This window comes from Oreochromis niloticus, linkage group LG15, assembly GCF_001858045.2.
Source record: "Oreochromis niloticus isolate F11D_XX linkage group LG15, O_niloticus_UMD_NMBU, whole genome shotgun sequence".
Classification (NCBI taxonomy): domain Eukaryota; kingdom Metazoa; phylum Chordata; class Actinopteri; order Cichliformes; family Cichlidae; genus Oreochromis; species Oreochromis niloticus.
Window position 1 is genome coordinate 30,891,111 of NC_031980.2, and position 23,881 is coordinate 30,914,991.

General features: G+C 41.9%; 1 protein-coding gene across 5 annotated transcripts in view; it reads left to right on the forward strand.

The window, feature by feature from the left end:
* fynb (FYN proto-oncogene, Src family tyrosine kinase b) overlaps positions 1-23,881 on the forward strand; it is a 79,007-nt gene that overhangs the window by 51,415 nt on the left and 3,711 nt on the right. For 4 of the 5 annotated variants that reach the window (XM_025898807.1, XM_005457926.4, XM_025898808.1 and 1 more), the window contains 9 exons: positions 805-901; positions 5,452-5,550; positions 8,036-8,139; positions 8,446-8,595; positions 13,199-13,363; positions 15,025-15,204; positions 16,653-16,729; positions 18,161-18,314; positions 23,739-23,870. In XM_025898807.1, the coding sequence (XP_025754592.1) occupies positions 805-901; positions 5,452-5,550; positions 8,036-8,139; positions 8,446-8,595; positions 13,199-13,363; positions 15,025-15,204; positions 16,653-16,729; positions 18,161-18,314; positions 23,739-23,870 (1,158 nt within the window). Of the gene's footprint in view, positions 1-804; positions 902-5,451; positions 5,551-8,035; positions 8,140-8,445; positions 8,596-13,198; positions 13,364-13,699; positions 13,856-15,024; positions 15,205-16,652; positions 16,730-18,160; positions 18,315-23,738; positions 23,871-23,881 lie in introns of all 5 variants that reach the window. The other variant, XM_003452986.5, reaches the window with a different exon arrangement.

Genomic DNA, 23,881 nt, shown 5'->3' on the forward strand with positions numbered 1-23,881 from the left:
TTTTAGCTCGTTTCTGTCTGTTTCTGATTTAGTCATTGGACTTCAACCCAGTGCAATCGATCAATGTCTCTTTGGAAAGATTGACTGTGCTGTTATCCATCGCTCTTTCCAATTTAGCCATGGTTGGCAGCATTGTATCTCCTCCTTGATCTCCTTTCAAGAATCTTCAGTATTTTGTGGTTATCGGTGAAATTAATCCTGCAAAGGGAATTAAGGGCTAAACATTCTGACAGTCCATCCTCAAAGAGCACTTGATTATATACACAGAAAGTGACGGCAGTACTTGTGTGTAGAAGGAGTCTCATCAACACTGAACACGTTAAAGAGGGTTTGGATCATGACTATGTTAGAAAAAGCTTCGAACGGACATTGCCGAGCTACAACAGAACCTATCCTAATGTATGTACGGTCAATCCCTACTACCTAAGGCTAAACAATTCCAGTTCCAACTGTCAACCAAAAAATATTTTTAATATATTTTAAGAACCTCCTTAGTACCATACAATAGTATACAATCAATCAAATAGTTCCATTTTTTCTGCTTTTGTCTTCAACCATTCGGCTGAAATTCTTGTACAAGATCTTTAATTTTTACCTACTAGGAGTTGCAACTAAAAAGTGATGTTGTTCCGATTTTAAAAGTTTAAAAAGATCTGCTACCATACAATGTACTTCACACATTTGTTCCTATATCATCGTGAAGGAGCTGCTGTTGCAGCTCATTTCAGTTCAGAGTGTAATTTTAAACTTGATTTTCTTGCCAATCCTCCTAGCGCTGACACTATGGTTTTGTCCCTCCTGCAGGAGTCACCCTCTTTGTGGCACTTTATGACTACGAGGCACGGACAGAAGATGACCTCAGCTTCAAGAAGGGAGAGAGGTTCCAGATTATCAACAGCACGTAAGTTGCAGCTGCTTATCAGTCTGTCCACACACAGAAGAAATGCAAGTTTACGAGAAGCTGGCGCTAGCTACTTGGAGAGGCGCAGACAAGTTTTCAGATGAGTCGAAAGTGGCAGCTTGAAAAAGAAATGTTTTGGTTTCATAATGTAGAGCAGGAAAGAGCCCAAAATAAGCCTGCTTTACTGCTTCAGTTTGTGAATCTATAAAAACCATAAAAGCTGTATTCTGCTCTGGCAACCTCAGTGTTGAAAACTCAATTATTCAAACCATGAAATAAGACCTAAGACCACAGTAGCTGGTTGAGAAAGCCTGAATTGGCAGCAGCTTTTCATAGGGTATGGCATTAAAGGGTGCAGAGCCTTTCACTTGAGGTAAAAGTGGTGGCTTGAACAAGCAATATGACAATCATGATTTTACAGAGGGTGGAGCAGGATCTCCAGCCAGCAGTGATGAGTGTAGTGTAACTTCAAGACTTCCTTCTGAACAGGAAGTGCCTAGGTTACACCCACAGTCATGTTGGCTTGCCTTTCTGCCAGTCAGCAGAATTGCAGCAAAGTGTGTGTGTGTGTGTGTGTGTGTGTGTGTGTGTGTGTGTGTGTGTGTGTGTGTGAACGAGAAGAGAGCCACAATCATCTGCCAGCTCTTTAACTATCCTTGATGGTTTTCATTGTCTTAGTGTCTGCATCCGGCTGCATCTCAGCCTGCCTCTGTTTGTTTGGGTTCCTGCAGCAGTGCGCTGACATTTGAGGAGAGCTTGAACACTGCTGGGACTGCGCTCTGACCCTGTTCTCCTTCACATTTCATTGTAATAAGGTTGCTCAGTACATGTGCAGAATAGCACTGCAGAGGGGACCCATATAGTTTCAGAATTAAACAGTAGGCTGTAAGTGTCACTGTTAGTTTTGTGATTTCTAAGCACATGAACACACAGTGAAGTGACAGTATTATGTTGCTGCTATATTGCTACTGGATTTCAAAATTGAATATTTATTTTTCCAAGAAAAGGTTGGGTTTGTTACTTGTAAGAAGAATGCAACCATGAAAACATAGTTTCTATCAATCTAGTATATAACACTGTATAGTATAGTGTATAACACCGATATTGACTTCAGTTTTCCTAATAAGGCTAATAAGATCAAACTTATATGCAAAGATGAGAAATCACAGAAGCTTGTTTACTTGCTAACGGTAGGTGCAGATGGTAACTGATCTCAGAGCAGTGAAAGCAGAGCCAGCAGCAGCTTGTCTAGCACGCTAGTCTCTTGTCTCTTATCAGTTTCTTGTCAAATACCAGAGGTTTATCCACAATGCTCACACATCGACACCAGAAAAAGCTGCTGACTTTACATTGTGACAAGCTTAAATCAGGACAGATACACCAGCGGAAATGAGAGACACTTCAGATTTCACTGGACTCATAGTCATTCAGAGTTAAGGCTGCTTCCAGAGACAACAATATGGCATTAATTTTTAAGAGACGGAGAGATATTACACAGGCTATGATGCAGAGCGCTGTTTGAGATGCAAAGGGAAAGAAGTCTTTCGCTTTGAAATTGGTGTTTATTTTTTTATTTCACCGAGCAAGTAGTGCTACCTTGCTTTCCCTGACTGAAATCAATGTATATAAATAGTAATTGTCACCCACTGGTTTTGGAGTGACCATATTGAGATAAGAGGGTGGAGCGCTAAGCTTTCAGCTTTTAGCTTTTACAATCTCGATTTCCATTGTCCTTGATAAATATAAATAAATCAACATGCTAATATGGGTTGTCAAATTAATTGGGCAGCAGCTTGAAATAGTTTGTTAGAAATAATGTGGAAATTGCACAAATTTATCTTTTTGGTTTCAGAGAAAATTCTAAGTGTGGAGCAATCTACACTTAGAATCTACACTTAGAATTAACCTTAGAGACTAAATTGAGGTTAAAAATAGGGGAAAACAGTTCACAAATTCCCCATGATTCCTTGTAGAAGTGAGTCTCAGTACTGCTAGTTGTAGTAACATGGATGTTTGTATTGGTGGTCTTGCTGATACTATATTATAAACAAGCACAAGCCTCTATTGTTAAAAGGTAATGCAGTTCCCATGTGAGTTTTCTTCTGATTCATTTTCAGCCTCTTGTCCATACATGACTGCCTTATCGTATCAGACTTTGGCACAACAAGGCTAGCCTTCCTTCTCGCCACACCCACTTAGCCGCTGTCTTGCACATTCCCCGACACACCTCGGCCTTTCCAGGGCTCCAGCCAGAGCAGGAAAATAGTGTCATTAAAGCCCCAACCTCCCTCCTCTTCCTCCTTTCTGTATGTCTTCCTCCCCAGCATGAAACAGGGAGAGCTATATCTTTACTCCCTTACTTCTCTCCTTTCCACCTCTCTCCATCCACCCACGCCTCAAGTATGGTCAGGGCTCCTTTCAGCTGCCCACACTGACCCCTGGTGGAGAAAGGCAGTAAAAGAGCCTAAAGCCTTCGTCTGCTCCAGCCTGTCAGAGCTGCCAGTGACTGACAGATGCCCCCGCCTGCCCGGGCAACAAACTAGTTCTGGGAGAGTCTCAGCTAAGAGAAGGCAATGTGTCTCCTTTGTGTTACGTGATGGCATCCTAAAGGAAACATCCCTGAATGTTTAGAAGCCACTCCCTTCAGCTCAGGTTTTTTATAAGCCACCATTGAGCGTGTTATTGTGTAGCTTCATCAGACATAATAAAGAAAAAGAATCCTACACTACACGACTACACTATTAGTAAATTCAACTTGAATTGTTCTGATCCGACCACAGGCTATGAATAAACGTGTTGTGGTGTGAATGGCCGTCTGTACCACTCGTCTCAGTCGACACAGTGCTGTATTTAATTATACTCTCATCAGCAGTCACCGCAGGGAAAGAGGATTTGAATCCATTTGGAGACAGGAGGGAGGTTCCTTGTTTACTGTTGTTGTTGTTTTCAGTCTTTTTGTGGTGGTGCAGAGTTGGTTTAAAGGGTTTGTTTCTGGAGACAAAAGAGGCAGCGGGACAGACTGGGGCCCACCCCACCCCGTCTGTTTATGCCTCCCCAGTTCCATGCAAACACACATATCGACATTACACAGAAAAACACATCCTCTTACTGCTGCATACTTTTTACCCTCAGAAGGTTTATTGTTGAGACTTCATGTATGCCTCTCTCCCTCCCTTCCCAAGGGATCCCCTCTGAACAAAGGGAAGTGTGCCTGTTTCTGCCTGGGATGTCGTCCCCAGGCAATCCTCATCATGGCTTTATTCAGAATAAATGAAGGCTCAGCAATGCCTCTGCGCTCCTCCCCTTTCCTCCACTCCCCTCTCTCTGTCTCTTTCTCTGTCTTATAACCGTCTCTCTCACGCACAGATAAACTCACACACATCTAAAACCATTCCTTCCCAGTGTGTAAGGGACATGATAGTAATAAGAACAGAGTGGTACAGCATGTCAGTGAGGCACTGTTGAAGCACAGAGATGGAGCGAGGAAGGGTACATTGTTAGATACTACAGTACGTCTTTATTTTTGTTGGCAAATCCAATCTGAAACTCTAAACTACTGGTGTGATTCCACCTCTCAATGTTTTGTGATCTCCATACTTTGTCTTTAATATTTTTAATGTGGGTCAAAAGGTGCAGGGCGTTATTAATGTCAAAATCCTTTTTGACATTATAGTCTTGATATCAAGACGTCTGTTTTAATTATTATTTGATTACAATTGATTGCTTATTATTAATTAAGATATTGAATGCCAGCAGTAGTTTTTCAACAAACATTTCAGAGGACTGGAGGAAATAGTGCGTGTCTTTGGAGATTATTTCTAGTAGAACATTATAGAACACTCTAGTGAGCATTTTTCAGACCTTAACGCTGACTTGGTAATTTCAATGGATTCATTTTTCGAGCCAAGTTTTCCCTCAAGTTTTCAGATTTTTTAGATCTGAATAAACAGAACTGATCAATCAGATGACTGCATTTGGCAACAAGTGTACTCGTAGCTCAAAATGCAGCCTGCTTGAATATACTAGTATAATATATTATAATTACTAGTATAGTACTGTTTCACCTCAGGCTCTGTGAAGTTATTTCTCTGCCAGATGTGGTGCTTTAACTAGAATTCCTGGTTTAAACCATGAAAGTCTCCTTGCTGCTGCCTTCTCATGAGGATTGGACGAACCCAGAATCTCAGTTTCTTCCTTGTCTCGTTAAGAAACATCAGGACATGCTTCAGCTTTTTAAAACGTGTTTTTTGATTGTGTTTTTTTTTTCAAGTCAAGGAAATAATAATATACACTTTCAAAAAAATACATTTTTTATCATATCATGATTATGTTCTTACTTCAGCAGCTAAAATATGCTCTCCTGAACTCATTGAGCTGTTCTTTGATAACGTGCATTTCTTTTAGCTGGTTCTTAATTTTAAACTTATATAGGGATTATAGAGTTCTATATATGTTGCACAAGTGAGTGGACCAGAGCATGTCAGCTCATATAAAATGAAGTTGTATGAATGTGCTCCTTTCCTCACTCTGGTCCTCTTTTTGTCTTTCAGTGAAGGGGACTGGTGGGATGCTCGCTCCCTCACTACTGGTGGCAGTGGCTACATTCCCAGTAATTATGTGGCTCCAGTGGACTCTATCCAGGCTGAAGAGTAAGTAGCATATGTGTGTGTGTGCGTGCGTGCACTTTTTCATACCTGCGGAGTTTCATCGAGAATGTGCTCTGAAGTAGTTTGAGATTAGTGGATGTGAAGCTTCAGACTGACAGCCACACGTGTGCAGTTAACCTTCTGAGAAAGGAAGTTCAGGAGAGAGGAACAGTTTATACTTTATACTCAAGGCAATCTTTTCTACTGGCCTTATAAAGTGGCATTTATGTGACACTGTAAAGAGTATTATGTTTGATTCAGACACCAAATGGATGGATTATTGTAATCTTCCACAATGATTTTTTTCTGAATCAAGATTCAGTCAATTCACTGTGAAGAATTATATTATTCTTGTGCATTTAGCTTTATAGAGAAACATTTTCCTACAGTGGTAAGCTAACAAGAGCTCACATAGGACAAGAGAATGAAGCACCAGTGGCAGACCTGCCAGTTCTGGTGTTCTCTGGCGAATGCCATTAAAACTATATGGTGTTGGTCTGTCAGCACAGGGCCTGGTAAAGGATGTTAGACACTACTGTCAGCCTTATAGCGTCTGATTCTGACGTGTTGTTGAGAAACATGCACAAGTAGATCACTGGAGGTCATTTTGTAGGGCTCTGGTAGTGATGCCCCTGCTCACACAAAGCAGCACATACTGGTCCAGCTTCAGGGTTAGTGCATGTATACATCCCTACCCAGCTCTTCTCATGTCTCTTGCTACTCCTGAACACTTGTGAGACTATATTAGGAGATGCACCAAACCCTATGTGCCTTTCTAAAAGAGCCAGACTACTTCCTCAACTTGAATGGACTACAGGTACTGTCTCATGCTACCAGTAGTGACAAGGATCCTATTGAAAACAAAAAACTAAAGAAAATTGAGTCAGGGGGACAAGGAGAGAACAACGATCTCTTGTTGAAGGTTGTCTTTGTCACGTCTGCCGGGGCAGATGGCATGGAAGGAATGAGGCTGAGGACCCAAGCGGAGGCAAACTGAGACGAAGGTGGATGATAACAAAAGCCTTTATTGATGGTTGAACAAAACTACAAACAGGTGGAACAGAGAAAACTAACCAAAACCTAAACTGGGGGAAACTAAGCATAAGATAACACGAACCTGAAACTAGAAAACTTGGAAACACGAGGACGGAGCGCAGAGGTAATCCAAAGGAAACACAGAGGATGATAACATGCAGGAGAAAACGCAGACGATCCAGCACTGAACAAAGGGAAGCACGCACTATGTACACACCAGGTAACGAGGCAGGAATGCACAACAGGAGGGACACGCGGCTGGGATTAATCTGACATAACGAGACACAGGAAGTAAAGCAGACTACACTGACAAAGGACCAGGACTATCAAAGTAAAACAGGAAACACACAGGCTGAACTCAAGACATGTAAGCTTAACACAATGATCGGGGACACAAAGAGAACATAAAGACCTGAAACGTGGGACAGAAGGCACAGACTAGACACAACACATAACACAGGGAAGGCACATAACAAAACCTGAAAACTAGAAATCAGGAAATCAGGAAATACTAAAAAACTAGGGAGCTAGACATACTGAGACTAGCAGTGACAAATCATGAACTCAGAAACTATATAATAATTCAAAAATACAAAACCAATGAGTCACGACCCAGGACCGTGACAGTCTTGTTGTTGATTTTATACTGTACCTGTTGTTATTTTCATTTACACCAAAGTATTTAGAATGCACTCACAATAGTTTATGCATCCTAGCTGGACAGATTGATATCCCTAAAGTTTAACTGACGAAATTATACTGTGATGATCGGGTGTTCCCTTAAAATTTTTGAGCAGTGTATTTTTTTCTTTAAAAAAAAATGTAGCTAAATGTAGCTAACAAAGCAGTAATTGATATTGTTATTGATGGAGCTTAGGGTTGTAGTACAGCCATCAGTTGAAAGGGCACTTATAATTAACTCAGAAATCTGTGAGGGGAGCAGAGACAGCTGCTGGGTAGTGTTGAGCATGAATCGTTTTCCAAATTATTGCTCTCATGTTGCCATGTTGTGCTACCCAAAACAAATATGTATTGTAGGCATGTAGATTGTCAGTGTTACCCTCCATCCATAATATCAATGTTGACCATCTCATCGTCACTTGATTTCATTATGTGTTATATAATGTTAAAAGGTCAGCTGGCAGCGGGGCTCTCAGTGATGACATCACAAACCCCGTGTTCCAGTGCTATCATACTCATTTTGGCCTCAGGTTGTGGATAACAGTGCTGGACAAATGAATGGCTTCTTGAGAATTACGCTTATCTTAACAGAGTCTTTTAGCATCATCAGACTAAAAAGCTCCACGATACTGTCCGGGATTTTCTGATTCCTTGTCAAAACCATTTGTGGCAATAACCCTGGAAATAGTAGTACTATGATGTGACCTTATGCATGACTTGAACACAGTGACTGCAGTGTGTCTGTATTTGACTTCTTTTCCTATATTTGCAGCTGGTACTTTGGTAAACTGGGCCGTAAGGATGCAGAGAGGCAGCTACTGTCTACTGGCAACCCTCGAGGCACCTATCTCATCCGAGAAAGTGAAACCACAAAGGGTAAAAAAAAAAAACCACAGACACACTGACACACATCGACCTGTAAGTGTGTGTGTTTATGCCATGACAGATTTACTACTTAGGAGTAAGAAGTGTTCACAGCTGCCTGATGGTGTAATTACAAGTAGAACGCATGGAGTATTTTCTAAGCTCTCATATTTCCCATAAGACTTTTGTGAGCTACTGTACTGTGATAGCCTCTGCTTTTTGAATAGCAGCAGAACTGGATGGGTAGAAGTGAGTACTGAAGTGTTGAATGGGAACTTGGTGTTCAGTGATTCGAACCTCCTGGTCTGTCTTCCCCAGGTGCCTTCTCCTTATCCATACGGGACTGGGATGATCTCAAAGGCGACCACGTCAAGCATTATAAGATCCGCAAGCTAGACAGCGGCGGCTACTACATCACCACCAGGGCTCAGTTTGAAACACTGCAGCAGCTGGTTCAGCACTACTCAGGTAAAATACAAAGATTCTCCATGATATTTGTCATGTTCTGTAAAGTTGTGACTATTTTTGTTTGTTGTGTGGTCCACTTAAAAAAAACGTAGCTTTGCAGTTTGTTCTTGAAAATGTGTGACTGTTCAGTTTGAATGATTTTAGGTTGTAATTGCTTCTTCCACATGAGCCACAGCAGTGTTCAGTGCCGTTTTGGTTGAATGTCATTAAAGCTGATGGAGAGTTGGAGAATGGCTAAAGGAAGAGTCTGTGCAGGTGTAGAGCTCTTTGTTTCAGAAAACGTTGAGTATGAGCTATTGTCATTATTTGTTCAAGTAAATCTGAAGAATTTCAAAATATTCTCATTCTGGTCTGTTTGGATTTTCTCGTGTTTGTTAAAATATAACATGAGATAATACAATATGGTTTTATATGTTTGTAGAGGTATAGGGCTAAGTTTGTGTGTTAATCTTTATATATTTATATATTTAAAGTATATATACTTATATATTTATTATTTAAAAGTAGAATGGGAGGCAGAGCCTTTTTCAGGCCACTCTTCTATGGAACCAGCTTTCAGTTTGGATTCAGGAGACAGACACTATCTGTCTCCCACTTCCTTTTTGCTAAAGCATATAGTTATTGTTGGATCAGGTGACCCTGAATCCTCCCTTAGTTATGCGGCAGTAGGTGTAGGCTGCTGGGTGATTCCCATGATCTTCAGTGACCTTTCTGACTCACTATGTGTTAAATAATATTCATAATATTCTAATATTGTCGAATATATCTAATATTCTAAACTCTACGCTTACAGTACAATGCCTCCACTGAAGCTATTAGTTTTCCCTTTTTTCATATAGATATATATATGCTGTTAAAAGCTTATGTTTAAGATGGACAACCAGTCAGTCAGTCTAAATGGAGGAGGAACAGAGCCAAAACAGCCTCACTAATGCAGAGTGTAAGATAATAAGAATCAATTTGAATTGGAAAACATACCAAATAAAGGTTGATTTGAACAAAAATCATCCAGTTTTAAATGTGTTTATCCTTTTTACATGCTCCACTTTTCCAGCAGGTTTTATGAAATTCAGCCCGGTGCTTTCTGCTTCAGTCCAGGTAGACAGAAATGATCACACACACCTTAGCTTTCACCTTGACTGACGAATAAACTCATTTTATTCCTAATACATATATATATATAAGTAATATATTTGGCTCTAGATTCACATCTCTAAGCTCATATCTGGTTGATTTGGGGCTATAAATTTAAGTTCATTTCAGATAATAATCTGGTAATATTTAAGGCTGTACTGGGAAATGCTGAATGTATGATGCAGATGTCCAGAAAGTGCATCGCTGGCCTGAAAACAAGCAGATCAAATGGGAGAATGTGAAAATACCTTTTCTTTTTTTAAAAGCTTTCCAGACAGACGTTGCCATAGAGAGATTTGTTGATGGATGCAGAGCACTGACACTGTGACCCCATTTTCACAAGCCCAAATAGGAAAGTGTTCTGTGTGGTGTCTGTTTCCGTGAATTGATCGAACATGCATTAAGCATACACTGTTACGCTGTTATTGCATTTTCAAATACAGGAATAGAAGATGACTCGTACTGTGAGACACAAAGACATGGACTGTGTTGGAATACTTGCTACTTTGTGTCTCACGTGCAACTGGATTCACATTAATTTTTAATGCAGCAAACAAGAGGCCATAGAGAGAGCACTCTGACACCCTGAAGAGCCACTGTGAGCCCATCCTGGTGTTCATATTGAGCTTATTGGAGATGGACACCCCACTGGTGCACTGACACATATATGTTTTACTTATTACTTGTTAACACGGATTCTGTTTTTCAGCATTTTCTCCCTGTCTCACTTCTACTTGTACTTCTGTGAAAGCGTGCTATTTGTTGTGTTTGATCTCTCTCATTCTGCGTCCCTTTGACTAAGAACAGTGCTTTTCCAGTCACGCTCCAGTTGTCATTGACATATTGATCTCTTGAAGTCCTAAAATCAGTGCCATGGATTTTCTGTATGCGTTAGCGTCATGGCACATTAACTCTCCGTCCTGCACTTTATCGCCACTCTAAATGGCATATGGAGCACACCTTTGCAAATAACCTTGACTCTTTGCAGGGCTTATGCTTTTATTGCTGTCTGCTTTGCGCTATTTTACATGTTGTTGAAGAGCCGAGGAGCATATCGGGCATCGTAGAGCGTGGTTCTGTTCTTCGTATCACCTGCAGGGGTCAGAAAGCAATAACTCTTGGCTGCTAATCTGGCCAAATTCACTAACAGGCTGAGAATCAAACCTAGCTTTGCTCTGTTGAAACAACATTTCTGCTAGTCACGAAAGAGAAAATTAAAAGCTGCACGGGATGAAATAAAATAGTCAGTTTCAAGGAATACTAAGTTTTGTTTGTTGTTTTGTTTTTAATTTTTATCGTTTTGCATTTTTAGTTGTAGAAATCTGATTCCTTACATGTGTTTTTACAAATAAATGGCTGCTATTCATGAGGATGCTTTTGCTTTTTGAATCCCACTGATGTCAAGATCACTCTCTGGTCTTTACCTTATAAGGTCAAATGCATATATATAACGTTTTATTAAAATGCATTGATAGAATCAGTAGCTTCAGTGGAACAAATCACAGTAGGAGTGTTGTTACCTGCTCTCACTCATTCACATTCTGGTTGCGTAATAATGTCTTTAAAGGCAACTGACCCAAGAGAAGACCAGGAAACAATCCCCTGAAATGATTTATTGCGATTATAAAACGGTTAACAAGCTAGCCCTGTCTACTTTTATATTCTGTTTATTTATTTTTTTCGTGATAAATTGATTTGATAAGGCACTGAATGGATTTGTGTATGATCCTACCATCATTCTACCAAAACCAGGTTTGGGGAATTGCTCAGGTTTGTAATTGATTAGAGAGCAGAACATAAACTTTAATAACTGTCAGCAATAACACATTTATGAGCAAACAAAATCAAGTTCAGCAGTATCACAAAGACTAGCTTGGTCTTCAAAATAAAATGAGCTTTCCTCATTTTAAGCTGCCACCTCTTTCTGTGAAACACCCTCTGCTTCTGTGTTTTCTCCGTGGAGACGGTGCACATATTGACAGCTTTTATGACAACCAGCGGAGAATACACGGAGCCGTATTGATGTTTGAGCGGAGCAGCTGTGACAGCAGGCAGGTGGCCCAGATGGGCTTTGATGGCCGTGTTCCAGGTTTAACGCTCCCTTGGGTGAGACGCGGGCCTTTATCTCATCTTTACTGCCCTGTGCAAACACCCTGGGGTCTTACCAGTGACCATGAGGATAAAGCCAAGGGTCACTTTATCATTGCTGTCAAGGCAATATCTAAATATCAGTGTGAGGATGCCTACGGAAACTCTGACCTAATCCACTGGCTTAATCAGTCGGGGGCAAACATGAGCACTTCCTTCAGAGTATAAGAAAGAATGATTTGAATGAGCACATAGACGTCGTGGTGTTATCAGCTAAAGTGACAGCAAACACGGTTAATCTAAATGGAAAGGGCACTCGTCGTCCTAAACAAGTATGGTCGATAATGCTTTAGTACACAAAGTACCTATGATTTAACGTTACATAACTATAAATATATACATTTTCCCATGCAGCTATCTCTTTACGTAAATGGCCATTGTTATCGTAAACCGTATGCACGTCGCCATGCCCTTAGCCACAGGGACCTTTTAGAGTCTTTAGTTCTGCTTGCTGCTTTTGAGTGTTGAAGACTTTTACTGTTATACTGTGTTATACTGTGATACTCTACCAACCCAGGCCAGAAATAACCATTAAAGTAATTTAACTTTCAGCTGTAACTGCAGAGCTAAGTACTGTTTTATTTTAGCTCTCCAGCAACAGATGATGCTTATGAACTTATAGCACACTCAAAGGTAGCCTGCCAACAATTTGAAATGACAACCGACCCCCAGTTTGGCTGTTTGGCTATTTAGGCTCTCTCCCTCTGACATGTCAGAGCTGGCATTTGTATCTCTATCTGCTGTTTTAACCCCTTCACCACCCCATCGTCTACCTGTAGGCCCAACAGTCTATAAATCATTACTCGCTTGTTTTACAGATTGTTGAGAATTCAAAGGGTAGACTTCCAACTCTAACCATACTCATATTATAGAAAATGAGAACATTTTAATAAATAGCATTCTATTGGTTTTTGCTATTAGGAAGAATATACTTTATAAGTTATTACATAAAAAGCCAGTCCTGAAAAATTCATCCGTCAGTGCTACATCACCACGCTAGTGCTACATCACCACGCTCTAATTAGTATGAGACGTGTGTGACTTGTAAGCAATCTGATTGATCTGTTGATCAAGATGGATGAAAGAGGCCACATCCTGAATTTTTTCACCTGTAATCCAAATGTGCAATAAAACCCATGTGCCCTCCAGAAAGTGAAAACAGAGGCGCTGGTTCTCAGCTGTGATGTTTACTATGCTTCCAGTTGTTGTGCTACTCTGAAGCTTGTCTTTGTCTCCTGCAGGGTGCTGCGCTAACCCTCTGTACATCTCCCTCTCTCTCTGTCTCTGCTCTTTTTTGCGCGTTGCCATGCGCTGTGTGCAGATCGAGCTGCGGGGCTCTGCTGTCGCTTGGTGGTTCCCTGCCACAAAGGCATGCCCCGCCTCGCTGACCTGTCAGTCAAAACCAAAGACGTGTGGGAGATCCCACGGGAGTCGCTGCAGCTGATCAAGCGTCTCGGGAATGGGCAGTTTGGGGAGGTTTGGATGGGTACGGATCGAGTCGCCTCCGAGTAAGGGGGCCACTCGGAAGGAGCCACACAGAGCTGACGGAGACACGAGACACAGTCCAAAACACAGGCCAATAATCCGATGGGTGGGATCAAATGAGAACATGGGGAAAAAATGTTGGTAATTCTTAGATTGAGGGTGTTGCCAGTCAAATTGGCCTTTGTTTCTGAAACTTTTCTGCCAAAATAATCTGGAAAAATCATCCAGTGTGTCAGGAAACTGTCACAGCCCAAAGGTGGCCTCCTTCCATGTGTACCTCACTGCATGTTCCTTTCCCCTAACCCTGTTTGCCTTACCTCCCCCCCCTCCCCTGTAGAGAGTGCAGATGGTTTGTGCTTTAATTTAACGGGCGTGTGTGTGAACTACATCCCTGACACTGTGGGCTTGAGTCATGATGCCTGGGAGATCAGCAGAGACGCACTTGAGTTGGAAGTAAAGCTGGGAACAGGATGTTTTGCCGATGTGTTTTATGGTAAGAAAATTCAATACAAATCCTTGAAACTTTCACTCTGGCCCACCCCACAAGTACACGTGGAGAGTCTCCTTTATGCTCATCTATGTATTCATAATTGTGCCAAGAAGCTATTTTGCCATTTCAGACGCAAGCTGGAGCTTTCTCATCCCTCTCCAGCACTCCCACAGGATTTTTGTTTTAGTTTCTTAAGACATAAACCATGAAGTCTCTTTGAAAATGAGCTGATACCTATAAGAATAGTTTTCCACCCCACAGTGTGTTTGCATTCTTATCATATTCCAGTTGAACACTGAGGTGGCCCTGAAAGGTGAAATGCATTGCAGCTTAAGAAAACACCAGCAAACAGAAAAGACTCAACAAAAGTACACACACAAACACACACAACAATACTTTTTGTGTGCTTTTGCAGTATTTCTCTATTTGCTGATGGTTTCTCAGTTGCAGTATGTTTGACCTCTCCGGGCCACTGTAGCAGCAGGTTACCAGTCCTGACTTCCAAAATTGAATGCACAGCCGTGATGCCACAGAAGCCCACTCTGATATATGAGCTTAATCTTAAATTAAGCCCCTTAAAATAAACAAGTAGGTCAAATTTGTCTTGTTCCTAATATTCCTGTATGTTTACTGTAAAAATAAAATAAAAAGGGTACTGCGGTAATAAAATAATTGTAGCCATCCATACCTTTACCTACATTCACACACAGTATTTTGATAGAGTGCACATTGGCGGCATAGCCGTGCTGTGTTACAGTCACTGACATGTAACCAGTGAGGAGCTTACAGGCTTGCCTTTGTTGATCATCCTACAAAGGATTATCCACTCCCATGTTGGCGTATTGTGACTCTCAAAGCCCCGCTGAATCTCTCTCCAAGCCTTTAAAAGCCATTTCAAATCAATGTCCGCTCCAAATCCGGTACACATTTAATTATCCTTCAGCCCAACCACTGTGCATGAAAGATTATTCCCTCAGTCTCCTGATCGCTTCCTGTCTTGCATGTTTATCTCGTTGTCATTTCAAAGCAAGACTTTCCCCATGTTTTTAAACTATAGTTGCCTCATACCTGCCAATTATGTCTTCAGGTTAGAGCACAGGATTGTCAAGCTTGACTTTGAAATGACACAAATGCATTTTCCCACTGTACTGATGCCAGCTTCTGTGTACCAGGAACGTGGAATGGCACCACTAAGGTGGCAGTGAAGACTCTGAAGCCTGGCACGATGTCCCCGGAGTCCTTCCTGGAGGAGGCTCAGATCATGAAGAAACTCCGTCATGATAAGCTGGTGCAGCTTTACGCCGTCGTGTCTGAGGAGCCCATTTACATCGTCACAGAGTACATGGGCAAAGGTAGAAGGAACACACTCACAACCTCCAGCTGCTTACTTGCATTTTTCATTGCACCCCAAAAATGCAAGTTATTTACTTGTTAAAAAATAATTATTTTTTATAAAATAAGAGTTGATGCAACAGTTTCCTGTTTCAAAATATGCCGTTTCTCTCGCTTTTACAAGCATCTTATACTGATACTGATTTTATTGGCGGTAGGTGGCGGTGATGCGTATAGAAAAATTTTGTCATCACTATTCAATTACAAAAAGATGAATTTTTACAGCATTTCTGTTGAAAGATAAAACTAATAATGGAGACACAAGCTTAAAGCTCTGTGAGACAAAAATGGGTTGTAAAGCAGTTGATCTTGCGTTGCTTGTGGTTCCATGTCAGTGAGTTTGCCTCTCTCACCCTTGTGCAGAAAGAAAGTGTGAGACAAAAAGGACTAACACCAAACAAGAGAAATAGCTCTTGGTATGGTTTTGTGCGTAAGCTGCAGACTATGAAAAGGTAACGCAGCCAGGTTTTGCAAGGAAAAGTTAACCATGTTTTATTGGTTTCTATCTAAAATTAATATAATTTCCATTAGTAGAAGAGATTAAAGTTCTATGTTATGTTGTTTGTTGGTTGTGTCACCAGCTCAGTCCAAGCCCCTGTATGTGTCTTCACTGAGCACTATCTCAGTAAAGAGCAAAAAATCTGCAGGAGATTCTGAACACTCCATTCTTATGTGATATCATCTCCTTGCTTTTTGTTGTTGGCATGTACACCAAACAGTAGAACTGTAGAGGAAAGATTAAAGAGTAAATTTAGCAAAGTAATCACAATCTGCCGGTTATAGATATATATAATATAAAGCCATAAAAAGCATATATTGTGGCCTAAAAGTGAAACTTGTGGCCAATTGAAAAAAATGTCTGTCAAAGCACTTTGTTCCATTCCAGTCTGAAGAGTGAGCGCTCTGGTATGGCAAACCCTGCCTTTCAAGAGAGTGAAGATGATTAAGGCCTGCAAAACAGTCCTTCAAAACACTGGAGTTCAGAGATGCCACAAGAAGCTTTGTGGACGCGCATTAATCACCAGAGAATGCAAGAATGGAAACTTTGATCTACATTGTTGTGCCTGTTGCGTGCAGAGCCTGCCATATCTAGGTCAGCCAATTAAGCTGGAGAGGAGTGCCTTTAAAAGAGCCGATCCACTGTGGAATTGTATGAATGTAGAAGTTTATGTGGGGATCTTTTTAGGTCCACCAATCCGATGTTTATTTTTGTAGCTAGCTAGCTTTTTGTGGCTTATTTCTTAGAGATATTCACCCGACTTTTCTTCAAGGTTATTACACTTCAGATTTACAAACACTTCCTGTGTTCCTGTATTGCACAGGGCACGGAAACCAAAACTGATTTAATGAAGTTGTGTTTTATTGTGCACATGTGTGCTAACATGACATGTTTTTATGCCTACTCCAGGAAGCCTGCTGGACTTTTTAAAGGATGGAGAAGGACGAGGGTTAAAACTGCCTAACCTGGTGGACATGGCGGCACAGGTATGCCACAAACCTCAGGTTATGGTGCTGAAAATGATCCTGCTATGGTAGCAAAATCTGTTTCTGCAACCATAAATTCCAAAACATCCCAAAACAGGACACTGAATAAAATGTACATAAACCATTTCAATTCAGTTCAGTTTGATTTATATAAAGGTAGACCCTACAATAATACATACAGAGAAAAACAATCATATGACTCCCTATGAGCAAGAGCTTTGGCGACAGTGGGAAGGAAAAACTCCCTTTTAACAGGAAGAAACCTCCAGCAGAACCAGGCTCAGGGAGGGGCGGCCATCTGCCGTGCCCGGTTGGGGGTGGAGGGTGGGTGGGACAGGACAAAAGACATGCTGTGGAAGAGAGCCAGAGATTAATAATAACTTATTATTAAATGCAGAGAGGTCTATTAACACATAGTGAGTGAAAAAGGTGACTGAAGAAGAAATACTCAAAAGAAATACTAAAAGATCCCCCAGCAGCCTACACCTATTGCAGCACAACTAAGGGAGGATTCAGGGTCACCTGATCCAGCCCTAACTATATGCTTTATCAAAAAGGAAAGTTTGAAGCCTAATCTTAAAAGTAGATATAGTGTCTGTCTCCCGAATCCAAACTGGAAGCTGGTTCCACAGAAGAGGGGCCTGGAGTCCCATTCTACTTTTAAATACTCTAGGAACAAAAGTAAGCCTGCAGTCTGAGAGTGAAGTGCTCTAGTGGGGTGATGCGGTACTATGAAGTCTTTTAAGCTAAGATGGGGCCTGATTATTCAAGACATTATATGTGATTAGAAGAAATTTAAAATAGATTCTGGATTTAAAAGGGATCCAATGAAGAGAAGCCAGTACAGGAGAAATACACTCTCTCTAGTATTCTCTGTTAGGATTCTTGCTGCAGCATTTTAGAACAACTAAAGGCTTTTGGAGTCCGCCTCTAGTGGCCACTCCAGAAACTGCACTTCTGCATTGGCTTACTTTTTCAACCCCAGAACTTGTGCCAGTAATTCTACAGGTTTTTTTTTCTTTATAAAATATGATTCTACACTTCAAAACAGCAACTTTATGATTGCGCTAATCATGCGATTAGAGGACTTCATTAAGAGGTAACCTGAGGGCCTCCATTGTCAATTTTATTTTATTTTACCCAAATCTTTAGCAAAAAGAGAGTCATCAAGAGAGAAGTTGAATCAAACCAATCCAAACTGCAATGACATATCTTACTGAGGGCTGCCCTATCAAAACACAAGCTTTACCTACACAGCAAAAACTCCAGTGTTAAATTAACACTGGAGTTTTTGCTGTGTACCATCAGCACAGATATAGATATAGATAAATAGATATAGATGCTATTAAATTTATTCTCATGAAGTGAGAGCAACTCACAATTGAGTCAGAAATTTCTTTAGCTATTGTTGCCTTCTGTGCTGTTCCCAAGGTGGCAGCAGGTATGGCCTACATCGAGAGGATGAACTACATCCACAGAGACCTACGCTCTGCCAACATCCTGGTCGGCGACAACCTGGTGTGCAAGATCGCCGACTTTGGCCTGGCAAGGCTCATCGAAGACAACGAATACACGGCTCGGCAAGGTAGGACTTCTAACTCCTTCCCAACTTACTCAGACACGATGTTAAATGCACATACTTAATGCTCCCACTCACACAAACTCACATGCTGCCTGACTGCATTAGATCATGGAGGAAATTCTCTCTGGGGGTTGCAAGCTTTGCATTACACCCACAAGAAAATGACTAGCCAACACAACCAGTCAGCTCCAAATATTTTTCTCATTAACACAGACATTGAGGGAAGATACTCCCTGCCTCAGAGACACAGAGAGATTTTAAACTGGACATCATGTTACTTCACTATTGACCCTTGAAGCCTTTGAGATATTCAGATATCAGGCTGTGTTAGCTGTTCCCTGATTTGGAGAAGACATATTTGTACATTCTGGAAGTATAAATAAATATCCACAGAGCTTTTTCTGAGCTAATTGTCATTTCATCCATCAATCCATTGTCATCCGCTTACCCAATTCAGGGTCATGGACGAAGTGGAGCCTATTCCAGCTACTGTAGGCGAGAGATGGGGTACAACCTGGACAGATCGCCAGTCTGTCTCAGGGTCAACGCCTCCACCACCAATAATAGATTTTTCTGAAACCAACATACAGTTAAAATTATATAAAGGGTCAAGAATATACAGTTTTATTCTGTCTAAGAGTTCACAGAAATGATTGAAAGACTGTGTTGCCACATTTATTAAACCATCACTTAATGTGTGGTTTATGCCACTGCTGCCCTAAATTAACAGTGCTGGTAATTAACTGTAATAGTTAATCCAATTTTATGGTTAAGATGACAAAGTAAATACAGGTATTTACTTACAATCCTGAACATGAAAATGCTATGCTTAATTCATTTCTGTGTGCTGGCTCAAATTAGGATGTAAAAATTGAAATTCACTATAAAATTCATCACTCGTGCTCAATAGTGAACACAAGGAAAACACCACAGCCGAGTATTCACAAGAAAACTGACAGCCAACAAGAAGCACACAGTGGTGATTACAGGGGAAGAGACTAAATTCAAAGCTGTGAACGCCTTCGTACAAAGAAACAAGGCTTTAAATACACTCAGACACACTAAGGGCTAATGGGGAATGAGACACAGCTGCGGGAAGTAAATCTAAACACAATACACAAGAGACAGATGCTACCAAAATCAAACAAGGAGTGAGGTGCACACAGACACAGAGCTAAACTAAACATAGGCAATCTGACACAGACGGAAAAGCCAGGAAACACTGAGGGAATACACAAAGGTGAAAATCTGAACAGTAAGCAAACTAAGACTGAAGATCATTCGTAAGAAACTGAATCTGAGACACCAAAAACTAAAACACTGCATTAGTTGTTTCAGTCTGTGATTTGCCTAATAAATAACAATATAGTAAGATAATTACTCCAGAAAGAAGCAACATAAGATTTTCAAATTGATACCACAAGTATAACATAAGGCCATACATGCCATAACACTCTGTAACACAATCACATATTCAGAAGCTCTTTCTCTCTTCATATTTTCTGTTCTTGAGTGCATTAGTGGTTTGCACAGTGTTGTAAACCACCCGTATTTACATTCATGGAGACATTTCTTGATTGCAGACTTTAGCAGTGATACACCTGCCTCCTCAAAAGTGTCCTCTGTTTAAAACCAATCAGATTGTTGATTTTGCAGCTTCTAAAGTTCAACACTTTGAATCAGCTTCAGATATAATCTAAGTTTCATTTGTCATGAAATAAAAAGGAAACAACCCTCGCCTGGTTATGGAAGTGTTTGTCAGTTAAACCTCTTGAATTAAAGCTGAAAATCTGCACTCAACGATGAACTGAGAAGATATTTGTCAGATGTCACTGTGACCTCATAAAGTCATTTTTCAGTTTAATCCTTTTAATTCAACAAAGAAACATTTTCTTCGACATTTGAACTTTAAATGTCCAGAAAGACAGTTTCATGCAGAATTATGGGTCATGTTAGATTAATAGAATAGAATAGAATAGAATAGAACGCCTTTATTGTCACTATACAGTTGTACAATGAGATACAGAGCATCTCCTACTCAGTGCAAACATGCTGGGGGGGGGTACAGTTCTGCAGCGCTATATACATATGGACAGTATTAACAGAGGGAAAAAGATATAAATATATAAAATGTACAAATATACAAGCCGGTTTTAAAAAAAAAAGTAATATGTAATAAATAGTGTTGTGTATATACAGTTGGGTTATTGCACATAGAATTGGTATTGCACAGTGGTGGTCCATAGAGGAAGTGGGAAGAAAAAGAAAATTGGGGGGGGGGGCTGTGTTATCGGTGCATGTGTGAGTTCAGGGTGGTTATGGCTTTGGGGAAGAAACTGTTTTTGAGTCTGTGGGTTTTTGTGCTGATGCACCTGTAGCGCTTCCCTGAGGGAAGCAGGCTGAACATGTTGAAACCAGGGTGGGAGCTGTCCTTGATAATGTTTGCTGCTCTGCTGAGGTAGCGCGAGGAATAAATGTCCATCAGGGAGGGGAGAGGGCAGCCGATGATCTTTTGTGCTGTCTTGACCACACTCTGAAGCCTCACTCTATCCGCCTTGGTGCAGCTGCCGTACCATACCGTGATGCAGTAGGTTAGCAGGCTCTCAATGGACAAGCGGTAGAAGGTCAGCAGCAGGTTGGAGTTCAGCTTGTACATCCTGAGGACTCTCAGGAAGTGCAGCCGCTGTTGGGCCTTCTTGACGACTGCTGAGATGTTGTCTGTCCAGGAGATGTCAGCAGAGATAAGGACACCAAGGAACCGGAAGGTGTGGACCCTCTCCACACACTCCCCGTTGATGTAATTGGGGGCTAAGTCAGTGCTGTGTCTCCTGAAGTCAACAATGAGCTCTTTGGTTTTCTTAGTGTTCAGTGTCAGATTGTTTTCTGAACACTATGCTGCCAGCTTCAGGACTTCCTCTCTGTAGTGCTGCCTCGTCTCCCTTTGAGATGAGTCCGACTACCGTGGTGTCATCAGCAAACTTGATGATGAGAGTGTTGTTGTGGGTCGAACTGCAGTCGTGGGTGTAGAGAGAATACAGGAGGGGGCTCAGCACACAGCCCTGTGGGGAGCTGGTGCTCCTCAGTGTGCGAGTGGAGGAGAGATGAGGGCCGAGTCTTACAGTCTGGGGCCGGTTTGTGAGAAAGTCCTTTATCCAGGCACATGTGAGAGGAGGGAGACCAAGAGTGACCAGTTTGGTGATGAGGTTGTCCGGGATGATTGTATTAAAGGCTGAGCTGTAGTCCACGAAGAGCATTCGGACGTAGCTCTGCCGTTGCTCTAGGTGACTCAGCACAGCGTGGAGGGCTGCGGTATGCAAACTGGTGGTGGTCGAATTCTGGGGGGAGGTAATCCTTGATGTGCTGAAGGACTAGTCTCTCAAAGCATTTCATGATTACCGGTGTGAGGGCCACAGGGTGGTAATCATTCAGGCTGGAGATGGGAGACTTCTTCGGCACTGGGATGATTGTGGCTGATTTTAGACAGGATGGGATGGCTGCCTGATCCAGTGAGAGGTTGAAGAGTCTGGTGAAGATGAGGGTGAGCTGGTGTGCGCATGCTCTTAGTACCTTGCCAGGTACTCCGTCTGGACCGGCCGCCTTCCTGGGGTCCACTGCTAGGAGCACACGTCTGACATCGTGCTCCGTTACAGTGAGTGGAGCAGTGCAGGAACCAGGTGAGGGTGAGGATGAGGATGGGAGCAGGGCTGAGGCAGATGAGTGCTGCTGTTGTGGTGTTTCAAAGCGGGCGAAGAAGCTGTTTATTTCCTCTGCCAGCTGCACACTCAGGTTTTCTGTTTTCGCAGTGCTGCCTCTGTGGTTGATGATGTCTTGCATTCCCTGCCACACCTCCCGTGTGTTGTTGCTGGACAGGTGGGACTCAATGTTTCTTTTGTGGTCTGACTTGGCTTTTTTAATCCCCCTTTTCTGGTCAGCTCGAGCAGCCCTGTACAGAGCTCTGTCACCTGACCTGAAGGCGGCATCGCGGGCTTTGAGGAGTGAGCGGACCTCGCTGGTCATCCAGGGTTTTTGGTTTGGGAAAACCCGAATGCTTTTGTCCACAGTCACATTTGCAGTACAGAACTTGATGTAGTCCAGTACTGATCCTGTGAAAGTTTCCAGGTCCTGGTGTTCAAATATGTCCCAGTCTGTCTCTGTGAAGCAGTCCTGTAGTTTGGAGAGAGCATTTTCAGGCCAGGTTGTAACAGTCTTTGTGGTGGGCCTGGCACTGCGTCTGAGGGGGGTGTAGGCTGGGGAGAGCAGGAGGGAGAGGTGGTCAGACTGACTGAGGTGGGGGAGGGGTATGGCTCTATATGCATGCTTGATGTTGGAGTAAACATGATCTAGAGTGTTTTCTCCTCTGGTGGGACATTTGACATGCTGATAGAACTTTGGGAGTACAGTCTTTATGTTGGCCTTATTAAAGTCACCTGCAATTATGTGAACACCGTCCGGGTGGGCCCGCTGCTGTTCGTTAATGGTGTTCAGCAGGATAGAGAGCGCCGTGTTTACGTTGGCATCGGGTGGAATGTACACAGCCGTGATGATCACTACTGTTAGCTCTCTCGGTAGAAAAAAAGGCCGGCATCTTACTGACATGTACTCGAGGTTCGGGGAGCAGTGTTTATAATTGCCCCGTTGTTGCACCAGCTTTCATGCACGTAAATACAGAGCCCCCCCCCCCCCCCCCCCCCCCACTCTTACCGGAGTCTTACCGTTTATAACAAACGTACGTGTCAGCAGTCAGCATACTGTAAATATCGTCATCTCCCAGCTGGTTAGTTGAAGCTCACAGCAGCTGTTCATGCCATTTCTATGTGCTCAGCAGATACTGTCATTATGTTGTAATTTCTTTCCTCCCTGTGACAAATGAAGTCATTTTCTTGCACACATGTTCTTTGCTCTCTGCTAGATGCTTCACTTCATTTTTAAAAGTTAGACTTCTGATGTTTAACCTCTGGTCTCTAATTTCCTTCCTGACTTTTCCCAGGAAGCACTTTTAAAGTTTAATCAGTTACAATCAATGACAGGGTGTGAAGGGGAACCTAAGAGAAAATGTCAATATTCCTTTTTATCCTGTAATTTTTTTTACAAGCTGTACTGCTGGTATCTGTAAATTTTTCTGTACATTTTTCTGCATTGTCCACCCTGCCAGCATGGTGAAAGCTCTAACTTAACAGAGAAAGACCACCACATATATGATAGATAGATAGATAGATAGATAGATAGATAGATAGATAGATAGATAGATAGATAGATAGATAGAGAGAGATTTTTTTTTTAAGATAAATTCATCAAGCTAGTTTAAGATGACAAGGGACTGTGAAGGCCCAGTATAACAGAAAAAAGGATCATGTTAAACTGAATGAACCTGAAGTGCAGACTTGCTCTCCTCGTTAATGCTAATGTGGTCTCACTGCTCTCCTTCAGGTGCAAAGTTTCCCATCAAGTGGACCGCCCCAGAGGCCGCGTTGTACGGGAAGTTTACCATCAAGTCAGACGTGTGGTCGTTCGGCATCCTGCTGACGGAGCTGGTCACCAAGGGTCGGGTGCCTTACCCAGGTAAGGAAGGG